Source organism: Branchiostoma lanceolatum, chromosome 6 (genome assembly GCF_035083965.1).
Source record: "Branchiostoma lanceolatum isolate klBraLanc5 chromosome 6, klBraLanc5.hap2, whole genome shotgun sequence".
Taxonomy (NCBI): domain Eukaryota; kingdom Metazoa; phylum Chordata; class Leptocardii; order Amphioxiformes; family Branchiostomatidae; genus Branchiostoma; species Branchiostoma lanceolatum.
Window position 1 is genome coordinate 5,606,610 of NC_089727.1, and position 20,117 is coordinate 5,626,726.

The window sequence follows — 20,117 nt, forward strand, 5'->3', positions numbered from 1 at the left end:
TTTTAATTATGAAAATCTTTAATCTGATAGCAAAGTCTCAACTTATTTACTGTACACGTAATTTACATAATCTACCTAGTTTTATAAGAATTTTGCTTTCTACTGAATATCGTGCACAGCGTCTACATCTGTACAATGGTTATGTCTGAAGCAAGGCAAGTTCTAACGAAGGTATAATAGAAACATGTGTTATTTCTATCTATTTACAGTAACGTGCTTCCATTCCTTTACGGCACTTACTCTGAAAGCTTTTGGTAAACAGCATAATTAGTATGATAGGGGTAGAGGAAAAAAAATGAATGTGCTTGGTTTTGGCGACAATAATTTCATATTGTTATGTCCTAAAGCAGTTAGCTGCAAAAGTTACCTCAAAATATTGCACAGTTAATCTAATAAACACGTTGAAATATTAAGTCAAATACTAATATGGCAGAATTGGAATGATTACATGTGTAGTTTTGATTATTGTGATTTTATTTTGATTATAAACCGAAAACCTAAATAGGAGTTTCAAAATTGGAAAGAAAACATTTGTCATAATTAGTTTTCTACTTTCCGTTGCCTTCTAAGAAGAAAATATCATATCAATCATTAATACAATATTTTGACAACATGGCTTTCCAGTGATTTTCTTGCCCCACCACCCTGGCACATACAATTGTCGATAATTTTTTGTTGTTGTTGTTAAATATTAGAACTTAACAAATCATGGAACCCATGGCATTTCTAGCAATCAGAAATGTTTACATCTCATTTCCTCCATCCGTCTGTTGATCAGTGGCAGCTTATTTTGAACTTGACGTGTATCAAACGTGTTGTCTGCAGTCTTTGTGCCTAGCGTTCCAAACTTTCTGATATGTTTTGTTGTTTTTCTTCATGTTGACGGGGCGCTGCCAGAAAGGCACCGCTGATTGCCTATCAGTAGACAAAGCCTACGTCCCCAGAAAGTACGACACCCAGTACACCGTGTTGAGTATCACAAAGGCAATGGGGAACAGGACCCTGCAGTATCTGTCTATCGTGTTCACGTCACGGATCTTCGGCAGCTTCAGCCTCGGGATGGAAATTTTAGGATCGGGGAGATTTTTCCGTCTGCGCATGCCCACGTTGTTGAAGTCTGGACTGGATGAAATTGACGCTCGTTCGTAGTGACGTATGGCTTCGGGCGAGTCCATGTACAGTCCATGGGACCCGACTATGCCTCTCGTGTCGTCGGCAAGAACTGGTGTCGGTGTCTGTGGGTCCTGCTTGTGGTTCCGGTCGTCCTGTATGTCCGCTCTCGAAGTCAGAGTCGCCATTTTGATCTCGACCACTGATGTGTTCTAGGTACAAAACGGTACAGCACTTATCGTTATTACCCAAGTTAACATAACATAACATGATCACATCTAATATCACATTCCCGCTACCCTACTTCTCAAAAATATGAAGCCAAAGGAATGTCATCTTCAGAACTGGGATTGTAAGGGCATGTGTTGCCAATAACGTTTGAACTGAGCTAGAACCAACATAAACGTGAACCTACTCCTGAAGTATTTTGACCAGTGAGATAAACGCACGCCAGCATGCTTGCTACAGTAAAAACATAATTCACAGACAATTATGGACTGTGACAACTTCGAAATATGATCTTTTAGTTATCAAATGAAGCAAATTATTAAAAAAAAGCAAAGTGAAGTTGCTAAATCATTTTCAAGATGTCGTATATGTCGAGCTTCTATCCGTCCTAGAATCTGGTGTTATTAAGTAGCTTCATCGCACGAGTGAAGGCATTCTACAGTCTAGCACAGCTAAAAACGAAGTCGTAATGATACGTTGATGAAGGTTAGACATCCAGGTAATAAGATACGCCAATAATGGTTACTCAAGCAACTGGATAAAATTTGATACAGTCAGACGTTTCAGGCAGCATCCGCTATCGTCAGTGATTCTATTCAGAGTTTTGGTATAAAACCTAGTTCTTCCAGATCTTTCTTTAGTCACTAACGAAAGATAGCGGATGCTGTCTGAAACGTCTGACTGTTTCAAAATTTTATCCTGTTGCTTGAGTACGTAACTTTTTTTTGTGAAGTCGTAAAGACTTTGTCTGAAGAAATGATCGATTCAGCTGAGACGAGAATGACACTTCAGGTGATCTGTTTGGTTGTTAAGAATGCAGCCCGGGCCTCGGACCGAGATAAGGTGTCCCTACTGGACTGCCGACTCATCTACCACTAAGTCATGGCCGCCGGTGATTGATTGACGTGATTATCGCCATTGGAAAACAGCTTTCCGTCCTTCCGATGGGCATCACAATGGTCGAACTGGTGCTTATGGTAGGCAGCAACATAGATTTAAAACACAGCAGGCAGTTAGAACAGAAAGAGGTGAAATGTCAGCGGGTCAGAGAGTATCCCATGACCATTGGGTAGGAGAGCACATATTTCCGCTAGAAGCTACGACCACTGTGAGCGACCGCTGGGTGACCAAAGAGTTCACAGATCGTCCAACGAATTTCATATATGAAGAACGGTTTTTGTTACGTTTTGTGCATTTTGTTGTCTTGAAAGTTATATCTTAACATCTTCCATCATATTCTTATTATGAAATTGAATGTTACAGTTTTTGTCTTCCACCGTTGCTTAATGATCATCCTCTAGTGGAGAGGAGGCCTTACTGATTACATGTAGTACCCTTAGTAGGCAAGAACGAAGTACCATGGGACGAGCTGAGCACACGCTGTGATGTGCTACGTTAAAGGAGTGATTTGTCTATCTGACGTCTTGTTATTTTAAAATTCAACTTTTATGACATTTGTATATCTTTTAGAATGGCTTGTGCGATCAAGCAAGCCTCCAAAACTGTCCAAAACCTCATTAGAAGTTTGTTAAATCTACAAGTAAATAAGGAGGCATATATTCAACAAAAATCTCCTTTTTTTTCCATTCAAAACATGACGTCATGTTTTCAACTACTGCATCAGTATTATTAAGACATATCCACCCGAGGGCAGAAACTTGTTATTTTGATCCAAAAATCCCTGTTATTCATTGTGCTATCAAAACAGTTGGTGTCCTTCAGGAAAAAGGGCTTCCAAGTAAGACATAACCATTACGAAACGTATTCCTAAGTCCCTATGGCGATAACAAAAGCTTTCCGCGATGTATGTTTAGGACGCAGCGACGCCGCCAGCTGTCGCGGGTCCAGTGAGAGGGGGGCTTAAGGGATAAAAGTTACGAGTGTGGCCGAATGCTGGCTTCGTGTTTTAGAGATCGGTTCTTCTGATTTGAAGTAGGTGAAGGTTGTGGATGAAATTTTAAAAAAATACAGCCGGCAAATCAAAGAAAGCAGAGTTGGGGTTGTGGCGGGGAAAGAAGAGAACCCCCCCCCAAAAAAGAAATGGAAGGGGGCAGACAATACTGATATTGCTGGCTACAGTAGCTTTAGTAGCGTCCTTAAATAGCTTTAAAACACTGTTCAGGTTCTCTGAAAAGCGGCAAATTGTGCGCTATTGCCTATCAACGGGTATATTTCAGCGTTGTAATGAGCCTCCATTTATAACTTAAATTCACCAGAGAACCGAAGGTTACTGACTTTTTAGAAAAAACCCACGCCCCCGCCATAAGCCTCCCTGTACGATCGTTACGTAATCCCTGCGGGCAGACCAGATTGTAACGTTTCTAAAAGATGTCTTTACACCGTGCGATAAAATAAATCATTCACAGTTATATGTTCCCGTGTTGCGGAAAGCAATAAACCGTTCCATTTCTGAGAGATAACAGTCTGCTCTGCCACCTGAGTTCTCCCTGCGATGTCTCCAAGGCGTCTGTTGGGTCAGAGGTTGTGCGACTCGTTCCGTGAACGTTTGGGTAATCGTAAGGTCAGAGCTTCCTTCTAACACTCATCATGCAGTTGTCCATGTGTGGTATAGCGTACTCTGACTTGTAATGTGGCGCTTATTTATTCTATATATTAACAAAGAGATAGACCATCTAAGTTTCTGACAAACGCTGACAATTCCCCCTGGACAGTTAGAATAGGGAGGAAATGATGTGAGTGTGGAATAAAGATCGTTCCTCGGCCACGGTAACTCTTGAGCATCTGTCTTCACTTCGAATTCATCCCGAGGTCCTGGATATCTCATTTCTGTACACATGACGTCATTTAGCGACATCAATTAATCAGAAAACAAGGATAAGGGCAGATGGGGGCTCCTTCATTAGGACCAATTAGTCGGCTCATAATCACTCACAGAACGCTCAAGAGTCTTCTTGTTTGTTAGTGTGTTTGTTTATTTATTTATTTATTTGGAAACTCCATTAGTGAAATAACGTGCGCATACTAATCTTCTTGAAGTCCTATACATCATATATGATATGTGCTATGACATTTATACTACGTAAAAAAGGGGAAGACAAAAGGAAAGGTGGGAAGACAGCATAAAAGAACGGACTGGACTAAGACTAGCTGAAGCTATGAGAGCGCGCGACCGATGACAGGTGGAGGAGGATAGTGGAGCGATTAATCATGGTTCCCAACAGCCCACAAAAAGGTCATGGGATAGGTGAGGTGAAAGTAAAAGTGGATTGTACTCATCGTGGCATATTTCGTAATTCTAGATGGAAACCAAAACAGTGAATATAACAAAGAAAATCAAAACTGCCATTGTTTGCTTGTACTAGCTGTAAATCTGACGCCATATTGGCATTTACCACAAATAGCTTCTCAGGTCACTGGATGAAACTTTGAAACAGTCAGACGTTTCAGACAGCATCCGCTGTCTTTCGTCGGTGGCTAAGGGAAGTAACTATTTTTGACTTATCTTATTAGCTGGATGTCTAACCTTCATCAAGGCATATTGGCAATGTTTCTAACGTAGGCAACAAGTTTAAGAAAGTTTACCTGCTGGTAAGAGTTGTCTGCAACACTTCCCATGGAGTGATTGCTGCCCTCACGGCGTTGCCTTCTACACCGCTGGGCCGGAGGACTCGGCGTGGATGGCGAGCCCATTTGGATTTCCCCCCTCTTGGGTTTCGAGCCGAAGTATTTATAATTAACCACAGCGTACTCAATCAGTGCCGCAAAGACAAAGACAAAACACCCCATTAGGTACAGGTCGATTGCTTTCACATATGAGATTTTCGGAAGGGACGCTCGGACACTGGTGTTGATGGTAGTCACGGTCAACACAGTGGTGATACCTGAAAAACAGCCGAGTCACAGCGCTGATGAGCCGGTATACTCCATTGCACCGGATAAGCACATAATTTACCAAGCAAGTAAAGCCCCCCTCTCACTGGACCCGCGGCACGCTGGCGGCGTCACTGCGTCCTAAACTGGATTTGTGTTACCCTTGACTTTATAATGGGAATATCATTCAAAACGTACAAGTATGACCAAAAAAGACAACCAAAACACACAAAGGTTAAAAAGATTCGTTTTTTGTCGTTGAAATTCGTTGAGTACTTTGTCAATTCGATCGGCCGCAGCGATGCCGCCAGCGTGCCGCGAGCGTGCCGCGGGTCCAGTGAGAGAGGGGCTAAAGAGATCAATTTTTGTAGACTAGACATGTACGACATGTGACTTTATATGCATGAAAACTGTTCTAAACACAACATACTATTGTATAAGAAATAGCATGTGAAAACTACTGCAGTGGCTTCACACATGTAAGTTTATCGCGTAATTTTTCATAGTTGATGTAGATGATTGAAACACGATTGCTGCATTAAGCCTTAATCATGGATCAATCATGGATACTTCAATACCTACAAGGTCATATATTCTTTTTTAGACGTGTGTTCTTACAACGAATATCGAAGAACGGCCAGAAAGTAAATCTAAAGTAGTTTGTTGCTGACCTAGCGCGACCCGTGCGGCAGTGGCCTCGGGGTTGATCCAGAAGGACACCCATGACAGGATGACGATGAGCACAGACGGCATGTAGGTTTGTAACATGAAGTACCCGATGTTTCTCTTCAGACGGAAGCTGAGTGAAAGACGTGGATACGCTCCTGTATGGGAGACACCATTGCATGGAGTTGCTCGTTATCTTGTACAAATAATGTTTTATATATTGAAGTTGTCTTAAAGTTGTGTTCAAAATAGAAAGAAATGTAATCTAATTAGACATAATATATGGTCACAAGATAGTTGACCAACTATGAACAACAAAAATTGTCACTTGAAAGTTCATCTGTGTTGGTAGAAGTAATTCTTTATCAAAATTAAACTACAATTTCCAACACAAGTATTTGGACACACCCAAATTTTGATTGTGTGTATGTACATGTGGACGGTATGAATCGAAAGAACGTCGATGGATCTGTTTTGATATCTGTATGTGGGTGGGAGTCGGGAAAACAAAGGTCAAGTTCAATATTAGGCCTCCTAGCGACTTTTGACATTGCTATCAAGATTTTGGTAGCTATATATATTGGAACAGAGAGTATGTGGTGTAGATGCCCCCCCCCCCGCGGCTTTTTCAGAACTAACGTTTTTTTTTGTTGGAAATGTTGTTTTAAGATCTAATCGGACTTTTGGCATCATGGTATGTTCGAACCTCGCCACCAAATGACGCCATATTGCGGCCAAATGCCCTCAAACTTTCAAGGTAATTGCTTGCCAGAGAATTCCATAATTGGATTGCCTGGATAAGGGACTGTCAGATCTTCCGCCTCAATAACCAATGTAATTTCCTGGCACAGATGCCTGACAAGCCAGTGAGTCCTCTCGGGTTTGTCGACGTTTGCGTGATAAATAGCGTGTCCCCGTCTAGTAGAATCAGGGACAGTGCTGACTACATATTTCACAAATTGCAAGGGACAAGGACATTCCAACATGCTAAAAGATTCAGTGGCCCGTGCCAGGTAATTAAGCGAATAAGCGTTGGTTGGTTTTCTAGGTGTCAAATGAAGTAAGAAATAACTTGGTCTCAGCAGTTTAAGGTAGTTAAATCTGTCTCTTTTGCAGAGTAAACGACTGTCGTGACGTATTCTATAGATTATGAATGATTCATTGGTGTGTCAATAATCTATTTTCCTGCAGATATCACATTGCGTAGAACTGACAGATAGAATTATACATAAATGATTGAGCAAATAAGTTTGATACATCCGAGCAATGTTCGACCATAGTTTTGGTGAGATATTGTATGTTATTTGTTCTGTCCCTAGTCACGACTCTGGGCTATTTGGCTGGTAATTACGCCATCCAAAAATGCAATTATGTGGACCCTGTTTCATTCTAATGATTTACGGGCATCCCGCTTAACCATTTGAGAGTAAAGGGCAATTTTGGCCTAGGGAAGAAAGTCTGTCCAAATGCATCTTGCTTTAAAGAGCTCATGAGCTTTGCTAGTGGTCAATGAATGACCAGAGTTTAAACACCACCTTTTTATTCTGACCAAACATTCATCTGCAGTAGAAGCTTCATATTTCAATCGGTCGAAAGTGCCGTTATTATTTTTGCAATGCAATTTACCTGTGGAAAACTGGATGACTTTTTGCTCTACGTTGTAGTCGACAATATCGAACTGAGGAAGCTCGATCTGATCCCAGCCAATGACGGCTTCTTTCCCGTCCTTCCAGTGGAACTCAAGGTCGTCTGTGGTATAGCCGTCTGCAGGGAAGACATGGCAACAGAAGTCGTGACTAAAGATATGGATTTATTGATTCCTTAGACGTTATTACAAGAGCAAACGATGCCTTTGAGAGAACAGGCATCATATTTAGTGAAATATTAGCAAGAACGTAAACCCCAAGTGATAGAGAAAACTAGCCATGCGACGTAACGGGCGGCCAACCTAGTCAGACAGACGCCCCATCGCTGTAAAACCGTGTCTACATATGACCTCAAATACCGAAAGAAAAGTATATTCTAACTTTCTGACGCTACCGGCTCTACGATCACATGCATTACATACATACTTTACTCTACTAAAAACCCTGCCTGTTTTATAGCCACTCCTTTTGTTCCAAAGATAGTATGGATATATCGTCGTGATTATGATCAGCATCCTTTTGCGTCAAGATGGCACCGAATTTTGAAAATGGCAAGCATGAAATCGTGCTGCAATGATCTGCATGACTGACGGATCGTATGCAGAAATCAATACCTTTTCAAAAAAGTAAGTCTCCCTTTGTCCCTCTTTTTGGTACCAAATGGCTATTTTAAGGGACCTGGCCCATGGACTATATGTGCTAATTTGATGCAAATGAAGCTGTCATTTACCTACTACAATACAGTTAGGATGCATATCAAGCTACTATCACTTATTGTGTTAGAGGTTTTTGATGTAACATTTGATACAGCAAAGCGACGATTGTAACACTGCCTTCTTTTTCATAACCAGCGTACTCTATTGTGTTTTTTAAAATCAAATGACATTAAATAACAGGACTTGATGACGACATACTCAAGCCTGTGGCTAATGTTGGTGTCGTCAGCGAAACAAGGAGATAACAAAACACAATCGAACAGATACAGGCAACCAATCTGAGAGCAAAGCCAAGACATAAGAAAGTATTCTATTGTTTCATTTTGATTTGATTTGATTTATTTGCACATATTAAAATCAGTTTGTAGTACATAATAGAACAGAACAAAAATATGCATACTGGGGGAAGAAAAAAAGCTATGATGGCCTGTACACGGTCATCCCCCATCTAACTTTAAAAAAAAAACACAAATATAAATCTACCAATTCATAACATGATAAAAGTAGTAAGTGATAGCAATATGACAACAAATCCGACAATGATAATAATAGCAAAATGCTAACAAAATAATAATCCATTGCATATAAAAATTGTATATTAAATCATAGCATAACTCAATACTGAAATACTAGAGATTAACACAATGCCCATCGCAGTCAACAAAACATAAGCAGATAAGAGTAAGGTGAGAACAAAAATGAAATTCAACTTGTTGAACTCACAGCTCTCTATTTCCAGCGTACAGTTCTGCTCGTCTAGCGGGTACCTCCGCAGGTTCATCTGGCACGCCGCGGTTGTCGTTATCCTGGAACAAACACATAACTCACACCCTTTCATAACCTCAACGGGAGCACATTCATACATAAACAATAAACCATCGCAGACTCGTTATACACAATATCATCCTTAGGCTTTCTGCTAAGTGCATCGATGGGTATAACAGTCATTACTCTTGTAGTTTCCAACTTATGTCAACAAAATTCGAAGTAATAAATGATACAAATCAATTAGGATTTATTGCATTATCTATGGATATGTGGTTGCCAGTGTCAGCATAACATTTATACAACATTATTATGTCATCTATTTGTTCATAAAGGGTATTATATAGTTAGCACAGTGCCAAGGTGACTTTTTATATTTACGGCATGAGCCATCTAAGCGTACATAGACAAACCGATGCAAACAATCAATCATTGACAAGTAACACGGAGATAAAGGAAAGGTCTTCACTGCATAATTTCACAGAGACGTAAACACAGAACAGATAATTGGTGCGTTCTTCACGGTAATGGTTTTGTTTGCTACAAAACATGATTCATTTTGCTACAGCACTGTAGAGTTTGACGTCAGATTAATGATTGTTTATGTTATATTTTGTTGCTTTATATTAGGCATAAAAAGGGGGTTGGTTGCAATGGAAAATATCTGCTTTAAGTTTTGGGATTGTATGTAAGTATCATATGTAAGGGATAACGCCTTTAAACAGACGATAAGGCAGATGATACTGTGCCTTTACTTTAGAATCAACTCCATGTCTATCATGAACGCAGAAAACCTGCAAAAGGAAGACAGATTCAGGCCCACTGGGTAAAAGTCTCTCCGTATCTTCAATCATCCAAATGAACGCAGCCTACCGGCACATGCTTCAGAGACTGAAGCAATATCTTCTGCCAACCCAAATTACTAAACGGCAATGTAATATGAGTTATAGTTATGTCGGAAAGCAACAGCATCGAACAAAGCATTTCTCACCCTTACAATTCTCACCACTTAACCAGTGAATAAGAAAAAGACATTAACGTGTGTTTTTCATATGTTTCCGCCTTGATACATAACGTTAAAGCGTGATTCAGAGGGGGCATCAATGCTTAATCCATATCCTTGCACATGAATTAATGTATCTGGAATAAGTGGGCCGGCGGGCAAGCCTTGACTACATGGGAAGGACAGTACTTTCAAATAGGGATGACCTAAAGTAGGGGATACTTGCAAGTATAAAATATGGGGTTGTCTCTAATAAAAGTTAATCTTCATAGCATCCATTTCTTATTAAGTAACGCTGAGTCAGTTGTTGCTGTGAGTCATCGATATACTTTGTCCTTGACATGTAACATTAACTGTCCATAGTTGACACCGGATTACAAATATAACGCTAGGGTTTCAATAGATACTTTATACTATCATGGGCCTCTGTGGATATTGTAATGGATATCAACAGAGTTGCTTTTGTACACATCGGACCCAGTGTAGATTGTTTCAATCTCTACACAATGCCTTAACATATTCTACTTAGTCAGTTAGGTTCAATGACCTCGTGCCACAACTATGATAGACACTGTGACTTTTTTGCCCTTTGAATATATTAAATTTTTTGAATATCGGCATACCGGCTCAGACTTGTAATGGAGCCGCATAGGCAGTCTAGTCACACGCCATCAAACCATCAATACCATCACACCAAAACAAGACATCGGTCACTTAGTCCACCAAATTCCCTCCAAGATTTTCAACATTAAAGATCATTAAACAACTCGAACTGATATGATGATGACAATAAACTGGCATCTGAAATACATGTGGATATAGAATCAAGGCAATGTATTGTTGTTCCCATATCCAAAAATTAAGAATAAAACGCTGGAATTTCAATTGTAAGTCTACATGTTTACAGGAATATTCTTAATGTAATATATATCGACTATCAATTAAGAAAATGGCACAGAACCAACGTCTCTGGAGGAGAGCCATTTGCCCACATGTTGTAGAGGGATCTAAGCTAAGGTTTAAGGTAAGGTACATCGACTATCTGATTTAAACGACAGAATATACACTATCAATGATGGCATGTCCTCTATGTTATGTCTTGGAACGTCCCGACACTGCCAAGACGAGAAAGGCAGCTATTGATTCAATGTTGACCTTGCGTGTTTAAGGGATTATTGCCTTGATGTGCTAAAACTAGTGCGCAAGATTCAATTTAGATACGACAATAGCACCGGAAGGAACCGGGGATAAATGCCAATTTCTTAAGTCTTAGTAAGGTAAAGGTAAAGCGGTCGAACCTCAGACTGAGGGCGAAGCATGACGCTTTTTCGTTGTAAAGCACGAAAGGTAAAAAAAAATTAAATAAACACACAAAATATATAAAGCATGATCATAAGCCTCTAGTCTACACTGCATGCTGTGGCACTCTACACTGCATGCTGTGACTTTCTGCTCAATTCTAATATATCTTATACGAAATTGAAATATGAAAATAACATTTGCATGTGATTAGTCACCCAGTATCTGTGTCACACCAGTTGGTACAGCATAGATGACGTATGTACTCAATAATTGTGCAATTTCACCGTGACCAAAGCTGTGATTTGACTCGATGCTTCTCTTGCCGCATACGTCAAACGTGCCCAGTACAGCGAACCATAGATGTCATACGAAATAAATTCGGTGCTGTGACAGCTTGCAGCAGTGAGAAACAATTTGAAAGTACTAAGGGCGTATGGACTGATCACTCACAAGGCCCCCTCTACTGGCTCGTGGTTTCTTTATGCTCCTATCCTACGATGACGAAAGACTGTTAAACGGTAAGGTCAACAGCATTTCTATAGAACGTATCGCATAAGGTCATGTCCGCGTATGTGATGGGTATTCAAATGCTTTTTTAGAAACGATACCACATACAACGGGCAAAATTATGATACAACTTTATCCAAAAATCCAATAGAAACCGTGGTGAATTCTATTAGACAACTACAAGACAACAGCTCATTTATATGCCTGGTAACTCATTGCAACTGAGGCACTATGCTGGTTAAGGGTTTTTATGACTGTATATTGATTGTTGACAGTTGATTTTGCCACTGAGTATTGATGAATACAAACAATTCACCGGCCAGTGGAGTCCCGTGTATGCACATTACGTTCTGGGACAGAACTAGGATCGGCTGTTCACTGATATCTTTGAGGAGCTTGTCAAATTACTCCCCGTTTAGACAGCTTAAAGGAGATGAATGAACAGACCCAGAATACTTTGTTGTCAGAAGACCCGATCCCCGATTAAAGTCGTTTCAAAATAAACTTGACACAAAACTGTGCCGCTAGCAAAACATTCAAATCAAACTATGACATCTACGATCGCATTTGTAAAAGATTGTTATTCATCAGACGGGTGAGGATGGTGTAAATGTCTGCCATTACCTTGAATATTTTCAAATTCAGGAACTTTTGAACATTTAGGTTGAACAGAGGTTACCGATCTCCCAATTGGGACACAAACGGCATGTTTTATGCCCCTGCGGCCACCCTCTATCTCTCTTTGCAGATTGGTTTGAGAGCAAGCTGTCGTAAATAACAAGTGCGGACCCAATTTGTGACATTAACTGCCAAATTTCGTCGGCCTGAAAGCGTCCATTATGTCCACGCAGGGACCCCAAACGGCAGCCCTTTCCCCTCCTATCGGTTGTAAATCGTTGTGTGGGAAAGATGCGGCGACATGCGATTAAGGAAGCATCAGGAGGATTGCAAAGTTAGCTAATAAATGAGCAAGTAGTGTGTAGTGGGACAGTATGTCAGTTATGTCGCTGTTTCGGAGGACATTCCCCGACCTGACCAATCCCCAAACGCAATAGCACCAGGAGGCTGACGTCATGAACAACCATCATGGGGGCGAGAAAGAGTGAGATGTCACCCAAATGGAGACACGTTCGGCTGGGCTTAAGTACACGATGCGTTACATCTTTCACTTGGCGTTGAGTGTTTTAAAACCTTACCGTGAGGATGGGATTCAGCTTTGATCACTGCATGTCAAACATGTCTGTCACCAACTCGTATATTTTTTTCAATTAGTAAAGTGCAACGACCACAAACGAAAAGGTCTATCATAAGCTGCAGTATGCAATTTTCTCGGTCTAGAGACCAATCAACAAAATGAAAACGTCAGTCATTCACCACCAGTATACTATGGGAACTGGAATATATTTATAAATCCAAAACGTGCATCGCCCAAACGCATAAAGCCACCCCAGTTAATACATGCACTATCATAGCTGCTAAGCAGGAGGACCTGATTGCTTTGAGCCATCCCAGATGGGAGTGCACGCCTACTCTTTCCGAGAATTGCCGGTGCTTTACTCATCGTGCCCAAAGCCTTGTGTTACTTTGCACACTAAGGGTCGACAGTTTAAAACAACCCATTTGGAGACTGCATGCCTTGCCAGTTGTGTACATATATTGACTTCCAAGCCTGCAAACCTAGACTGGCGTCAGATTGAAAAGAACAAGACGCTGATGATGAAGATACACATTTGTGTCTATCAAAGATACCCTAACACCGAATATATATGATTCCTGTTTAGGTGTATCTCTGCATACATTATTTTGTTTCCTCTTGTGCCGACTGTCAGGAATAGAATGATAAAGTCTATATCAAAAAGATAAAATGTCTTCTTTAATGGGTCACAAATAGTATTATAGTACTTAACTGGGTCATGAAAACAAAGAACAATTTGCTCTTTGGTGCCGCATCTGGTAAGCATCTCATACACAATGTTGATTAAAGTGATTATCTGCTACCTTAACAGCTCACATAAGAGCGCTGATTATTACTAAGACACGATTGCAGAGGACTATCATGATCGTCTTCAGCAGCCTTTGTCTAATCTCCTGGAGTTACAGTGTGGCGCTGGGAATGAAGAAACCCGACAGACCGTGTCTAGTGAATACAATGGTGCCATGACCCTGTTTTGATTACCCGGTGGAGTAGCGTCCCTGCACCGCCTGATTACTCCTGCTTTACATCCCTCATTTCCCACAACGTGATCGCTGGACTTTTTCATTAATTAAACAGGTCTTCAGGCGGGCTTAACCTTCCGGGATAGCTTCCCCGGTCCCAGGTATCCCGAACGTGTCGACTATCGTTATGTACGCTGCTGAAGTTCTCGCCATAGGACAAGGTTGCCTAAGCGATAAGATCCTCATGTGAGTAAGGACTGTTTGCAAGCTGGTGAAGAATGAATCTATATTCATATTCTGGTTGTAGCGTGAGGCTTTACTAAGACTGTGATAGCACAATATAACCATGGCACAGATACGGATGGTCAATGGATAAATCTTTTATCAAAGCAACAGAGAGACACTTAAGTATTACACTTTGGCTTTGCTTTGGAATACATGACACTTTCTGTATAGAAATACAAATGAAACTTATTCAATATTCATTGATTTAATATGATATTTAGCATTTGTTCATGTCAACGTACTAAGAATCACTGCATTTAAGGCTAACCTTAAATAGTAAATATCCGCTGTTACATGTAGGTTCCTACATTGTCTTTATCCCAAACAAGTAAATATGCCGAAAAACAAGTAGGCAAGAGAAAAAAAGGAGACAGAACTCTTTGTGCATCTCTCTTACAACTTGAAATACCATAAAGTTAGGAAAAAAACTTGTTTTGGTGCTCTTGGTGAGGAGCTTGGCATGTACAAGATGACCATGGCATGAAATGTAACATATATTGGAGTAAAAACTAAATACTTGGGAGTCGAATCTAACGGCTGGTCTTTGTACATTGTAGTTGCACTGCTTTCAATGAAGCAGACTTGAAATGGGAGCCTCTAAAGGAAAATCTAGTACATTACAACTCCCTTTCTTTCACCTAAAACAAGACCCCGGAGAAGCCCCCCGTCAGCACTGTTTAGTTGCTACATGAGTATCAGCGAGACTGGGGCATTCCTGACGGAAAGAAGATGAATACAAGCAATTTCAGCGTTTCATTACCGCCCATCTGCGGTGGGAAAGACGGGTGGGAAACCAAACGGTTCTCCTAATGACTTGTGGCAGATGAAATGATGCATGGAACTTTATTTGGAATGACCCCCGCTCGCCAAGTGAACTCAAATGAGCTGGGTCAGATGACCACGATCACTGCAGGAACGTGAGTGTGTGACCATGTCGTCAGTTACACACTCAGATAAAACCGCAATGGTGTGAGAAAATGGTGCCATTGCCCTTTCATGTAACTGGACATCTGCACCAAGGTGGAGAATACATCACTTATGTCCAGCCCACTACATCTGCACCAAGGTGGAGAATACAGCACTTATGTCCAGCCCACTCGACAGGCAACGCTACAGTTGACGATTCATTTATGGTCATTGTTCAGTCACATTTAACTTGTAAATGTGAGAAACGTCAAACATCCCTAAAGACAGCGACGTCATGAAAACCACATCAATTTGCCAAATGCCTGTTATGAGGTGAATTATGTATAATACTGTAGGAAATAACGAATGAACCAAGCGTGAACCCAGTTTGCACATAATAACCTAAATAGAGATAAATGCTCGCTTCTCAAATCTAGAGTGCATCCCTGAGGTTCCAAAACATAAATAAAATTGAACATAAAATGTAGTCAAATTACCGACTTTGCCATGATAATACAGCTATAATCCTACGGGAAACCCAGTGCTCTTGCGCTTTCAACAATCATATGTCTTTTGTAAGGTGTATAGCTATTTTCTCCCACTTTTTTCATACATACATTGTGTGAAAGACAACGAGGGCCTCAAGCTATTGTCAACTTACAGGATCTTCAAAAGTGGTACTACAATCCGTCATATTTTTCTCCGTAAACTGTACTTTGATGATGAAGGTGCATTCGATCTGGGAAAATATTGAAAGGAGCCTAGCTTTGAATGAATGGTAAAATCAAAAATTGTACTTGCCAAACAATATAGGTTACCATACGTGAATCTCTGATATCTTGAAACAATCAGATGGGGCTAATCTTTCAGCATCTTTTCTGATAACAAAGCACTATTTTATGCATTTATCATATTCTATTTCTTTGCGTTATGAGACCTAAAGATCTACGTATACACAGTAATACCTGGCTATGCTACGGTCACATTTCCAAACCGGGGCCCGGCCGGGCTGTTTGCGGGAACGGAAAATGGAAGTGTATGTCAAGAAATATACACAAATTATTCTCATGATTGATATTTTTTCATGTTTGTGTGTTTTGTTGTCTTTTATATCATACTTTTCGTTCCCGCAAACTACCCGGCCGGGCCCCGGTTTGGAAATGTGACCATAGCACAAGGTACGAGTAGATATGTAACTTGACCACACAAATGCCTACCTCAGGCCGTAGAGAACAGATCCATCGTGATGAAGCCGTAACATGCGGTTCTTCACGGTTACTCCGTGTAGGTACGACTCCTTGTCGTTGAGGAAGTACGTGTCGGGGACCCAGATGCTCTCCGCCACCCGCCCGTCCAGGGTCAGGTTGTGCGGCACGCTGGTGTAGGACAGACGGGGGTCCCGCCATGTCTGCTGGAAGTACATCGTCATGGTGTAGTCCTGAACGGAAGAGGAATGGATGTTTTAAATTTCCTCACTCGACCCAGTTAAAAACAAGTGTCTAGCTTCGGTTAGGGGCGTTCTATCGGACGGGACGTTTAATCTGGATTTCTCGTGTTGTAGGAGAGAAACACCTCGAGCTCGTTAAAGATCCCAATACACTTATCGAAACGAGTGGGGGTTCATCCCGGTGTGAATAGATTAAACCTTACATTCCTGTCTTTGGGCAAACATCTTATAGAGGTAATAGTCACCTGTTATATCCGATACTTGCACAGATGTGGTAAATCTCAGTAAATAGATTTTAATAAAAACACATTTCACAGTGTCCACGATTTTATAATTGACGTTAACGATTATCCCTCTTTTGAAGTGCGAACTTTTTCATCTCTACTGGACTGGTCAAAAGCAAATAAACAGTGGAAAGGAAGCTTTCAAATTTGCTAATGTTAATTGGATTTCCCCGAGTTGGCATCCAAGAAATAACTAAAATAACATCAGATAGAAGGTAAGTCTTAACGCTCATCATGTCTTTTGTTTATTAGGTAAAGGTAAAAGGTAAAGCATTCATCCCAAATTGAGGTGAAGCATGGTGCTTTTTCAAGTAGCTAGTAGTAGTGCAATGCGGCTTCGCTACGACTTGCGTTTTTTTTGCCACCGCGGTAACAAGCCACTCCTAGTCTTCTCGATACGTGTGTTGGGTTCTTCAAGGTGCCGAAGTTTGACGCCCGAGGCTTATGCCTAAAGCGCCCTCATACACGGGACCGCCGTCTTTACGTCACAATCCAAGATGACGAATGCAATCCCTTGCAACATGTCCGAGCTGGGTCTGACCCTTTGATTGAACTCGGGCCCAAAGATTCGCAACATAATTAATACATTTCGTCCTAAATACACCTACTCTGATTTTAGAGCGAAAGCAATGCTATGATGCCCACATTTTGATATCTTATTTTGTTGTCTATTCGACTTTCTGTGCTCTCAGAAAGACACAAACGGTGCTCTATATTTGTGCATCTGCCGTATCCGTTCCCCTTTAACAAAAGTATCTGGATAGAGAACCTTCTTCTTATCAGCGCGGTAAGCCTCATGTGTCTCCATAAGCCCCCTGTATGATAATGGCGCAGTAGGAAACACAGATGGAGAATCTATCATCATATTACGCCTGGCAAAGCGAATTCCTCAAAGGAGCGCTAATGCTAGAGACTGACACATGGTGCAGAATAGATTATTGATTTCTCATTTCCAAACTGCCTTAACGCGGTAGATATATCTTCCTTCCGAAACCATATCGTTATGTATCGACTGTCCCAGGGCTCCTCGATATTCCTTTATTGCTGACACAATGTTCCATATGTTGAGTCCAATAAGGCTGATATACATCTGCAATGAGGGAACTGTCTATCCTGCTAGATGTATTGTGACGGTTATTTTACCGGAACAGATAAGTCTAACACGAGACCAGACTCGTGACGGTAGATATTTGAAATAACGAACATTTTGACCGTTACTGCCCTCTGTCCATGATCAAATGACATGTATGTCTTTGGTAAATGATAACGAAAGTTGGTAAGATTTTCGTCATGCTTGTACTGTTTTCCTCTTTCAATTTGATTTCTGATAATCGTTAGAACTTTGGGTAGGGCAGGAGGTAGTGTTAGTTAGTGACTTAAAGTTGGGAACTGTGCACAATGTTTAACGTTTGGTGATTGCCAGTGGTCTGCCAATGTTATACATATTGCTGCCAATGTGATATATCTTTGCTGCGTGCATGTCATGTGCACATCTGAATGATACCTTCTCCTTTCAAAAGTCTATCGATATGTTGTATTGTTGTCATCAAAGATACCTTGAGACAGAGTCAAGTAAGTATAAAGCACCGAATTGCTTCAATATGTTCTTAAATGTAATGAATTATATGTGACTGGCCTTACTTAGATCTCCATGATGGTGACCTTAGCTACCTTTTTGGCCCAAATGTAGAATTCAAAGAAGGTCGTATGTACGCAGTGCCACAAAAGCCAGAATACGCCAAAGATAAAGATCAGAAGGTAGATCCGATCCTCTCGAAATATGAGGAGAAAAGCATTCCTTGATCCCTTGATAGTAATGCATGATCAAAGCGTCTTCCTTCCCTCCAGTTGTGTTGTTGCATGGTATTACACTCTATAATGCCATCTATATCAACTTACATTGAACGCACGACCTTTTCTCAGCAATACTTTATATACTCTATACCATCTGCAGATGGGGGATGATCAGCTCATCGAAATTCAAACTTTCTCCCACAAATCCACAAATGCTTATCCAACGGCCATGTTTTCCTTTCGCAGGTTTCTAGGACGTCCCTGTAATGTATCGATTAGATATAATGATAATTCATCAACCCGTGTTTGTGGCACCCAATAACCCGCAGCACAGAGTGATTGACACCGTGGCCCTGTGAGGGGCGTGCAGACGGTCATTAGGTAGATACGGGTGATGAACACGAAGGTAAACGAAGATAACCAAACAACACAACTTTCTGCCTTGCACCGATCCGGACATACCTTCATATAGCTGTAAGAAAAGCAGTTGAGTAACATAAGTGCAGAGATTATTTTGTGTAACTCATTGTTGTCTGACAGATATGTGACCGCTTACAAAACAGGGACTCCCTTTGTAATCATAAGGCTGAGGGCGTCACAAAAGGAAGATCATATTAAAATGATGTCCACATCCGAAAAGTTAACGTGGATAATCCACCTCCTACGCAATCCACTGGTAAAAGTTCATTGAGAACATTGTAATTTGAAATGGCCTCTGCGCTTTTAATACTCCATGAAATTGCTCTAATCTGAACATTTAGGAAACTAGATAGGCCCTATCGACCGTCCAAGCTGCCACAGTACATTCAATGTCGTGGTAATTAGCAATCGATATCGTATTTCTGTCTTGGCAGCTGACGGACATAGAAATAGTACTGTATTTTCCATCTGTTCGCACATTACATGACTACAGAGCGATAGCAATTTGCAGGAATGAGCTTGTCGATAAGTGTCGAACGTGGTCGTGCAGTTCATCTAAATTGTACTCACACGACTAATTGCAGTTGTTGCACTAGCTCCTACCAATGCGATAAAAAGTTTCAAACTTTATTTTCCCGATTTTGATCTACTTTCACATACAAATGAAGTCAAACCATTTTGTGTTGATGGCAAAATGTAGCATTGGAAACATTTTTTGACTAAGCTGCCTATGATATCATGAATTGTGGAAGGCTCAACACTAAAAGCACTAAATCTTAAATTGTTAAACATGACTGCCTTATACACCTACGGCTTCCTGTTTTAGATTGACTACTATATCCCGTAGCTATATACGTGCACATAATGCTCTCAAAGGCAGCACTGTGGTGACACCAAGCCCTGCTTTACGGTTAAACCCTGCGCGGAAACATTCCTCATAAACGTGTTTATGTTACCGCTAATGTGGGCGTTGAAAACACAAGAGTCGTGACGTGACTACTCCATGATTATTCCGGCCCATGGGCAATCATGGGTGGCAACGATGTTATC

The 20,117-nt window shown here is 40.9% G+C and overlaps 1 protein-coding gene across 1 annotated transcript in view; it reads right to left on the bottom strand.

Annotated features, from left to right (window-relative positions):
* Positions 1-20,117, bottom strand: part of LOC136436235 (gamma-aminobutyric acid receptor subunit beta-2-like) — a 24,456-nt gene continuing 4,339 nt past the window's right edge. Inside the window, exons 4-9 of the mRNA XM_066430037.1 lie at positions 16,340-16,560; positions 8,921-9,003; positions 7,462-7,599; positions 5,841-5,993; positions 4,882-5,180; positions 1-1,322 (exon numbers count right to left, since the gene is read on the bottom strand). Of these exons, the coding sequence (XP_066286134.1) occupies positions 933-1,322; positions 4,882-5,180; positions 5,841-5,993; positions 7,462-7,599; positions 8,921-9,003; positions 16,340-16,560 (1,284 nt within the window). The 3' untranslated portion in view covers positions 1-932. The remainder of the gene's footprint in view (positions 1,323-4,881; positions 5,181-5,840; positions 5,994-7,461; positions 7,600-8,920; positions 9,004-16,339; positions 16,561-20,117) is intronic.